At 35.6% G+C, this 9,743-nt stretch overlaps 1 protein-coding gene and 1 long non-coding RNA gene across 3 annotated transcripts; one reads left to right on the top strand and one right to left on the bottom strand.

Annotated features, from left to right (window-relative positions):
• Positions 1 to 1,248: 1,248 nt before the first annotated feature.
• LOC116403353 lies at positions 1,249 to 3,377 on the bottom strand. Its single transcript, XR_004216075.1, has 2 exons — positions 2,806 to 3,377; positions 1,249 to 2,684 (listed from the first exon to the last, which is right to left on the bottom strand). It is a non-coding gene; the product is annotated as an uncharacterized LOC116403353 (long non-coding RNA).
• Positions 3,378 to 4,057: 680 nt separating this feature from the next.
• Positions 4,058 to 9,245, top strand: LOC101223164 (pentatricopeptide repeat-containing protein At4g33990). 2 transcript variants are annotated; one of them, XM_004137230.3, is made up of 3 exons: positions 4,058 to 4,634; positions 6,101 to 6,195; positions 6,462 to 9,245. In XM_004137230.3, exons 2-3 carry the CDS (start codon positions 6,188 to 6,190, stop codon positions 8,902 to 8,904), a joined length of 2,451 nt encoding a protein of 816 aa, XP_004137278.1. In that variant the 5' UTR covers positions 4,058 to 4,634; positions 6,101 to 6,187; the 3' UTR covers positions 8,905 to 9,245. The 2 variants fall into 2 exon arrangements, with proteins under 2 accessions (XP_004137278.1, XP_031740567.1); XM_031884707.1 differs by lacking the exon at positions 6,101 to 6,195.
• The last annotated feature ends 498 nt before the right edge of the window (positions 9,246 to 9,743 follow it).

The raw sequence follows: 9,743 nt of genomic DNA, 5'->3' as shown, positions 1-9,743 counted from the left end.
TGGGTTGCGTAGAAAATAAAAATAAAAAAACCTAAACGAGGAAGCCGTATAAATCAAAATTGGATAAGATCCTTCTATATTTTTGTTTTTTTTAACAACAAGATGAGTTTCTTACTATATCACTTCAAATTTCTAAATAAACCTAAACTATGAACTAATTTCCCAATTTCCGAATAGCAATTGAATTTTTCAATTCTCAAAAGTTTGAAATTTGATTGGTTTCACGTAAAATCCTTCTCTTCCATCCCTAATCTCTCGTTAGGGGCTGTTGGGGGAGGTGTTTTGAATGAGTTGGAGCTTGAAAACCCATGTTTGGTTGGATCGGATATAACGTTGTTTTGTAATACATTTAATTATATCTTTTTTCACTTTCAAATTTCATATTTTTTTTTCAAACTCTTACTTGTTTTCGAAGGGATGAGAGCTCTTATTTTTACTTAACCGTAAATCTCATAATTGAAAACTTAAAATACCAAATACATTGACAAAATAGTATAAAAACTAACTTTTTATGGCTAAGCATGCTTAAAAATATAGAGAAGAAATAAAGAGAATTTACATCTTTTGTCGACTTTATATCTACTAAAACTCTAAATTTGGAATGTCATCGCAAAGATTTTCTTATTCTCCAAGTAGAGATTGGATCGTGGGAACTAATTGGAATGGAAATTTTTTTTATATAGTCCTGATAAAAAAGCATGTATAAAGGAGATCGGCTCTATTGATAAATTGGAAAGAAAAAATAAGATTACATAATCATTAAGTCTTCCTAGAATTGCAATCAAACCTGACCTTAACCAACAAGCTTTTAAAGAGACCCAAATGTGGGTTAAAAAATGCAAAAGATTGTGGAATATGGAAGGGGATGAGAATACCGCTTTCTTTCATAAAATTTGTTCTGCCAGGAAAAGGAGTATCATTACAAGCATTGTTGATAACAATGGGGTTCTTTGTACCAACAACAATGATATTATTAAAGCTTTCCCTAGGCATTTTGAGAATATCTATAGAGACAATGGCAAAGAGCTTTGGCTTATTGAAAATTTACATTGGTCTCCTATCTTTTCCATGACTCAAGAAGAACTTTGCAAACCATTTATAGAACAAGAGATCTTTCTTTCGCTTAAATGGTTCTCTAACAACAAAACACCGAGGCCGATGGATTTACTATAAAGCTCTTCAAATCATCTTGGAAATTCATTAAACGGCAGATTTTGGAAGTTTTCACAGATTTTCACAAAAATGATATCATCAACAAGGTTGTGAATTATACTTACATTGCATTAATTGATAAAAATGATAAATGCTCCTTGACCACTGATTTCAGACCCATTAGTTTCACAACTACTCTCTACAAGCTGATGACAAAGGTTATGGCTGAAAGGTTAAAAATCACCTTACCCAAAATTGTCTCTAAAAAGAATGGTTTTTGTCAAAGATAGACAGATAACAGATGCCATTTTGATTACAAACGAAGCAGTAGATTATTGGAAAACCAAGAAGGTTAAAGGCTACATTATCAAGTTCGACATCGAAAAGGCCTTTCACAAATTAAATGGCAGCTCATTGAATTCATGTTGTTGAAAAAAGGCTTCCCTCATAAATGGAGAAAATGGATGAAGTCTTCTGTTAGCAGCGTTCAATACTGATCAATCATTATATATGGAGGCTCCAAGGGTGAAATACAACCAACGAGAGGCATTTGACAAGGTGACCCATTATCTCCCTTTCTTTTTATACTTGATATGGACTACTTGAGCAGATTTCTTAGTCATCTTGAAGAAATGGGTAAGTTAAAGGGGGTCAGATTCAACGATGATCAAAATGTTACTCATTTGCTGTTTGCGAATGACATATTATTGTTTATCAAAGACCATGATGAATCGATTGATAATATGAGATTTGATATCCACCTCTTTGAACTTGTTTCAGGTCTAAATGTCAACATGAACAAGTCTATGATCTCCTTGATAAACGTTGACTCTCATAGAACAAATTGTGTGGCTACAAAATGGTGGCTTACATCTCAGTTCCTTCCAATCAACTACTTAGGTGTCCCATTGGGAGGTAAACCTCTCTCTAAAAATTTTCGGGCTGAAGTTTATGAAAAATCCACAGAAAAATCCACAGAAAAATAAAATAACTGGAAATATTCTTTATCTTTCTAAAGGTGGTAAAATCACTTTGATCAACCCCCCACTCTTGCTAGTCTTCCAACATATCAACTATCTGTTTTTAAGGCCCTTATAAATGTCTGTAAAAATATTGAAAAGGCTTGGAGGAATTTGCTTTGGAAGAATTCAATAGATAAAAATGATATTTATCTTATGAGGTGGTCAGTCATTACAACCTCCAAAGAAAAGGATGGCCTTGGCATAAATCGTGTTATAGATACAGTTTTTTTCCTTCTTTGCAAATGGCTTTGTGGATTCCACTATGAAAAAAGCCCTTTGTGGAAGTGCATCATCTTGGCTAAATATGATCAATCATTTGTTGGAGAAATTCCGATGAAGGGCAAATACTGCAGTCTCAAAGCTCCTTGGTTATCTATTATTAAGGGAGTGGATTGGTTCATTTCCCATATTCATTGGAAGATAAATGAAGGTGCTTCCCTTTCTTTCCGGAAGACATTATGGCATGAAAATAGCCCTCTACACCTATGCAGACCCAGACTTTCGCCCTCTCTACAAAGCAAAATGGTACTATAAAAGATCTTTGGAACCCTAACACCCTTGAATGGGACATTAATCTGATAAGAAATCTAAGGGATCAGGAATTGCAACAATGGGAAAAGTTGAGAAATACCTTGCCTGTCCCTGAACACAATCATGGCACTAATATCCCCATATGGAAGCTGAACTCAAATGGGATCTTCTCCATTGCCTCTGTTAAAAAAGCTTTGCAAGCAAATGGGCAGTGTATTGAAATATCGGACTCCTTTGTCTTTGTCATGGAAGACTAGCATTCCCAAGAAGTGCAAAATTTTCATTTGGTCCATTATTTATCTCCATATAAATACTGTCAACTGCCTCCAAAAAAAGACTCCCAAATTGGTGTGTTTTATGCAAAGAAGTTGATGAAGACATAAATCACCTATTCGTATTCTGTAACTTTGTACATAAAATCTGGAAGAGGATGAAAGAAAAATCTTTCCTCTTCAATTCGGTGGTTGTTACACTTTGGCTCATTTGGATGGAAAGAAAAAATAGGATTCTCAAGGAGAAGGAAAAACCACTCACTAAAATCTGGGAAGATATCAAAGCTCTTACGGGCCATTGGAAGAGTTGATCACATCTTTTAAAGACTACTCCAACAGCTTTATAGCTCTTAATATTTCTGCTTTCGTTTAATCGTTTGTACTTTGGGTCTCTCCTCGGCTTTCCTCCGGTCCTTAGTTTGTTTTCTTTCTTGCTTCTTGTATTTATTCGTTTATATTAATGAAGCGAGAATGACGAAAGTGTTATCTAGTGGAGATGTCTTGATGCACCTGCTGATTTATCTCATATCTTTTTCAATCATTTAGACTATAAACTCGAACTAGATCCACTTTTATGTTACTAAATAAAGTTCAATGTTCATATTATAGTCAAGTAATCTTATTTTTATTCAATTCAGATTTATAGAGTACAAATCACATGTTCAATAACTTTTTATTAAACAATACATCAACGACTTTAATGAATAACATAAACTATCTAGCATTTACAAACCACAAGTTTTAGAACATAAAAACCAATAATTTATATGTATAAATTGGTATTCAAATGAAAATATGAAGGACCACATTTTATTAGTCTAACATCTCTCAATAAACACCTAAACTTAATAATTAACCATTTTAAATGAATCATGTCCATACATGAATGAATATATTAATTCAATGTGTAACCAAGTACAGGAAAACAAAAACAATCAACAAACACCTAAACTTAAATAGCCAAATTTTTATATATACATTCATATAGAAATAAGAATACTAATTCAGTATGTGCAACCACCACTTGCACATAAATGAGTTGTGTCTCATGCATATAAGGTTAAACTTTTGTTATTAGCTAAAGTAAAAACGAAACAAACAGCATTTCATTACTTCAACATATTTCTTTACCGATTTCATTTCATTTCAAAGCACATTTCAACACAAAATCCCTAAAGTACAAAGCAGGAAACAGCAACAAACTTGTATTGCATAAGCTCCCTCGTGGACAATGAACACTATTCATTCCAATCTTCAACTTCTTCATTATCTTCCATATTGTACCTGCTGAAGTGTTCAACCCTGAATTTCCACTCCCCTTTCACTGGATTGTATGATACGAACTCGGCGCCTTGAGCCTCTGTCTTCTTCCTTAGCAACTACTTGTACTTCGCAACTTTAGGCCCTTCGGTATATCGATGCACAGTTTGCTTGTCTACACATTTGGTGTTGAGTATTGTTACTTCAGCAGGCTTATTCAGACCTTGCCCACAAGGAGGTTTTTTACTCTCATCAAGGTAGACAATCACCTCACGATTGTTAAACTGAACAATGGATTCTAGATCGAGCTTTCGCACGTCTGTTTCACCAAAGAATTTGATGCTTCCATAACCATGGCGACCCACCACAAAATCTTTAACATGGCGACAAAACCCAGGTTCGGCCCTTTCTTTGGCTGCTAATTCTTGAATCTTTGGCTTGGTATAATAGTCCGAATGCAGAAGCTTTGGCATTAATGCCTCAATATCTGTCCCATGTTCATAAACAATGGCAGCCTCACCAGCTCTGTGTCCTACAAATGTCCTATAGAAGTCCTCATGGACCCCATTCGGTTTTTGGTTAACTTTGTTGAGATGGATGTTCTCTTTGCTAATACCATTGTCAACAACATTTCCATTGGTATCCTTCAAATTGTTGATGGCCGAGGAAGTACGTTCAGCAACCTTCCCATTTTCACGTACTGACGTGCCCTTCGATGGCAAACTTTTATCTAAATTGGCTTTTGAAGGCCACTGATCCGTGGGACGAATAACCAATGCTCTAGGATTCTCTCTGGGAATAAAAAGAGCATCGGCCTTTGGAGTGCTTGGTGTTTCTTCATCATCACTGAAAAATGAAACGCTTGGACTGCCATCATTCTTAGGGTTATATTTTCTCGCAGGCAATCTCGACTTTTTGTGAGATAGGTGGTGAGGCATAAAGTTAGGGGAGTGTTGGTGATATATATTTAAATTGCCTTCAACCACCAGTTTAAGCCTTTGAGTGAATTGTTGGTTTAATAGTTTATAATAATTCTAAGAACTTTTCCAACTATTGACATGCCCTCAATGTCCCGATAACATTCCTAATTCCATCCTAATAACATTTCTAATTCCATCCTAATAGTAAGGTCGAGTATGATAGATTGAAAAACTGAGTCGATCGACTGAAACAAACATGGTCAATCGGAGATAAGAAGAGGTTTGATCGGCATCGAGCTAGGAAAAATCCAAACCGACAACATTTTAAAAGAATTTCAAAGGTTTAAATCAACAGAAACCAATCGATCGACTGGCAAACAATCGGTTTGCACTCCTTCATGGTCAGAGTCAGTTTGAACATTTATTAAACTGACGATAGTCGGTTTGGTCGAAAAACCGACTTCGACATACCAATGCTCACCCTACCTAATAGCATTCTTATCACTCTTGTCTGTATAGTTTCTCACTCTCTTTATGCTATATGATCAACAAAGCAAATGCTGTGCAATATTTCAAGTAGCAGCTCAAACATCCAACACTTCTACTTTCGATCCTATGAATTAAGATTAAATTTAGCAGGGTGTCTAATTTCAAGGAATCTATAAATCATCTTTACTTTTCAAAACAAATCTCTTTGTCGGATAGATTGTTTTGAAGTTACTCATATAAACACTTTATCGTGGTGCTTTTTATCTAAGAAGTTTGATATGTACAGCATTTCTAAGCTAAACCTGAATTGGACTGCCTTCATTTCAGCAAACTAACCAGGGTTTAGGGATACTTGGTCTCCTATTTGACGTAATTGTGTTACTAGACAGTTTGTATATTCTGTGTATTCGGGTTTGTTTCCTTTGATTTTCATACATTCTTATTTATGCCGCAGAGGCCGTGTGTTTGGCCTTAGTTTTCAAGTATTTACTAGTTTGTACGGATATGATGATGACGCTAAAGGGGTGTCAACCTGGTTGAAATGTCCAGGTGCGTCTTTGATCCCTAGGTTCTTTTGCTCAGTGTATCTTTTGTGTTTTGAGCTTTTGTCTCATTATTATCATTAATAAAAGAGACTTGTTTTCCTTTTAAAAAAATATAGATCATCTTTACTTCTTGATCCTCAGCATTGTTTACAGCATGTCAAAAAAAATTTGTTTGTTTGTTTTTCCTTTCCTGCTTTGATTCAAGATAGTTGCTTGTCAATTACTGAAAGTTATTGACAAAAAATGTCTTTCCCCTTCTATTGTTCTCAGATTTCTGCAATGTAAATGGAGACGGGTTTCCTTGTTCAAGCCTTCATTCCAAGCTTGTTCTCTGTATTCTGCAACCGCTGCTCCCAAATATTTGGATGGAGTTGAAAATGAGAAAAGGGAGATTGATTTCAACCGAATTTTCCTTTACTGCACAAAAGTACACCTTGCTAAGCAACTCCATGCACTACTTGTGGTGTCTGGGAAGACCCAGAGCATCTTTCTTTCTGCTAAACTCATAAATCGCTATGCTTTTCTTGGTGACATACCACATGCTCGTCTTACTTTTGACCAAATTCAGACAAAAGATGTCTACACATGGAATTCCATGATATCTGCATATGCTCGAATTGGTCATTTCCATGCAGCTGTAGATTGTTTCAATGAATTTTTGTCAACTTCTTTTCTTCAGTCTGATCATTACACATTTCCACCTGTTATTAGAGCATGTGGAAATCTAGATGATGGGAGGAAGGTACATTGTTTGGTTCTAAAATTGGGTTTTGAATGTGATGTCTATATTGCGGCTTCTTTTATCCATTTTTATTCTCGGTTTGGCTTTGTCAGTTTAGCTTGTAACTTGTTTGATAACATGATGATTCGAGATATTGGTACTTGGAATGCCATGATTTCAGGGTTTTATCTTAATGGTAAAGTTGCAGAAGCATTAGAAGTCTTTGATGAGATGCGATTCAAGAGTGTAAGTATGGATTCTGTAACAATCTCAAGTTTACTCCCTATTTGTGTGCAGTTGGATGATATAATTAGTGGCGTCCTAATTCATGTCTACGCCATCAAGCTTGGGTTGGAATTTGACTTGTTTGTGTGTAATGCATTGATAAACATGTATGCCAAATTTGGTGAACTGAGAAGTGCAGAAACCATTTTTAATCAAATGAAAGTTAGGGATATTGTATCTTGGAACTCTCTGCTTGCTGCATTCGAGCAGAATAAAAAGCCAGTGATAGCTCTTGGGGTGTATAATAAGATGCACTCAATTGGTGTTGTACCCGACTTATTGACACTCGTGAGTTTGGCTTCTGTTGCTGCTGAACTTGGCAATTTTTTAAGTAGTAGGTCTATTCATGGATTTGTTACAAGGAGATGTTGGTTTCTACACGATATTGCCCTTGGTAATGCGATTATAGACATGTATGCAAAGCTCGGTTTTATAGATTCAGCACGAAAAGTTTTTGAAGGACTTCCCGTCAAAGATGTGATCTCATGGAATAGTTTGATAACAGGTTATTCTCAAAATGGTTTGGCAAATGAGGCAATTGATGTTTATAGTTCGATGAGATATTATAGCGGTGCAGTTCCGAACCAGGGCACGTGGGTGAGCATTCTCACAGCACATTCCCAGTTAGGAGCCTTGAAACAAGGTATGAAAGCACATGGTCAGCTGATAAAAAATTTTCTGTACTTCGACATCTTTGTGAGTACTTGTCTTGTTGATATGTATGGAAAATGTGGAAAGTTAGCTGATGCATTATCTTTATTTTACGAAGTACCCCATCAAAGTTCAGTTTCTTGGAATGCCATCATATCATGTCATGGACTTCATGGATACGGTTTAAAAGCTGTCAAGTTATTTAAGGAAATGCAAAGTGAAGGAGTGAAGCCTGACCACATCACATTTGTATCTCTGTTATCTGCTTGTAGCCATTCAGGCTTGGTTGATGAGGGCCAGTGGTGTTTCCAATTGATGCAAGAGACTTATGGGATAAGGCCTAGCTTGAAGCATTATGGCTGCATGGTAGATTTGTTTGGCAGGGCTGGCCATCTCGAAAAAGCTTTCAATTTTGTAAAAAATATGCCAGTACGACCCGATGTTTCTGTGTGGGGTGCACTTCTTGGTGCTTGTAGGATACATGAGAATGTAGAGTTGGTCAGAACTGTCTCAGATCACTTGTTGAAGGTTGAATCAGAAAATGTTGGCTACTATGTTTTGTTATCGAATATTTATGCAAAACTTGGACATTGGGAAGGAGTCGATGAAGTGCGATCATTAGCTCGAGACAGGGGATTGAAGAAGACTCCTGGGTGGAGTTCAATTGAAGTAGACAAGAAAATTGATGTCTTTTACACTGGCAATCAAACACATCCAAAATGTGAGGAGATATACAGTGAACTGAGGAATCTAACTGCTAAAATGAAGAGTATTGGTTACGTTCCAGATTATAACTTTGTATTGCAGGATGTTGAGGATGATGAAAAGGAAAACATTCTCACGAGCCATAGCGAGCGGTTGGCAATGGCATTCGGGATTATCAGCACGCCACCAAAAACAACCCTTCAGATCTTCAAAAACTTACGAGTTTGTGGAGACTGCCATAATGCTACTAAGTTCATATCTAAAATTACTGAAAGAGAGATCATCGTAAGAGATTCAAACCGATTCCATCATTTCAAAGATGGAGTTTGTTCTTGTGGTGATTACTGGTGATATTTTCGTAAAGAACATACAATAAACAAGATTCACTTAATTCATTTTTCTGTTGCGCAAACATGAACGGGCTCATAAAGCACAGTTATGCTTTTAAGATCTGGCAACTTTGTTTTTGACTGATTAGGAGCTCCACTTCTAATTTCTAACACAAATTTTATCAATGTTTTATAATTTAAAGTGAATATTAGTTGTCTAACTGTGACTCAGTTTATTTTGTGTCTGTTATTTCTCCTTTCATTCACTATGTATTTATTTCCTAAAAATGGAAATGTTGTAAAGACAATAAAGATGATTGGGTGGAGATGATGTTTGAATGGCGCCATTATGTTTTCTTTAAACAGAGAAATCTGGTCAAGCATACCTATACTAATTTTGTTGAAGTATAGCATTTTCTTTATGGCTATTGGAATTAGCACTAAAGTCTAAACGAAACGTTTTGCAGATTTTGGGTTTAAATAATAAATTGGTCAAAGTTTTCAAAGTCAAAAGTCAACATTTCGACTTTTTACAACTTTGACCATTTTCATCAATTCCGAGCTTTCGAATATGAATTTGTATTCATATTTTAATATTGAAATCATATTTAAACATAAAACTCTATCTCAAACTTATAACCGATAACTATATCAACTATATTCATTGGTTTCTCTCTTTACCTAATTCAAACAATTCAAATTATTCCAACGTATTGTTCTAAGTTAATTTCATATAAGCTAGCATGAGAACCTAATGGACATATAGATCATGGACTCCAACGATTTGAGATTAACTAACTAAACCCTTTTAGATTGAAATAATCAACATTCGTTAAGTAACGAGTAATTCCATTAAACTCT

This window comes from Cucumis sativus, chromosome 4 (assembly GCF_000004075.3).
Source record: "Cucumis sativus cultivar 9930 chromosome 4, Cucumber_9930_V3, whole genome shotgun sequence".
Taxonomy (NCBI): domain Eukaryota; kingdom Viridiplantae; phylum Streptophyta; class Magnoliopsida; order Cucurbitales; family Cucurbitaceae; genus Cucumis; species Cucumis sativus.
The sequence above is the reverse complement of the archived record's forward strand: the minus strand, read 5'-3'. Positions and strand labels throughout refer to the sequence as shown.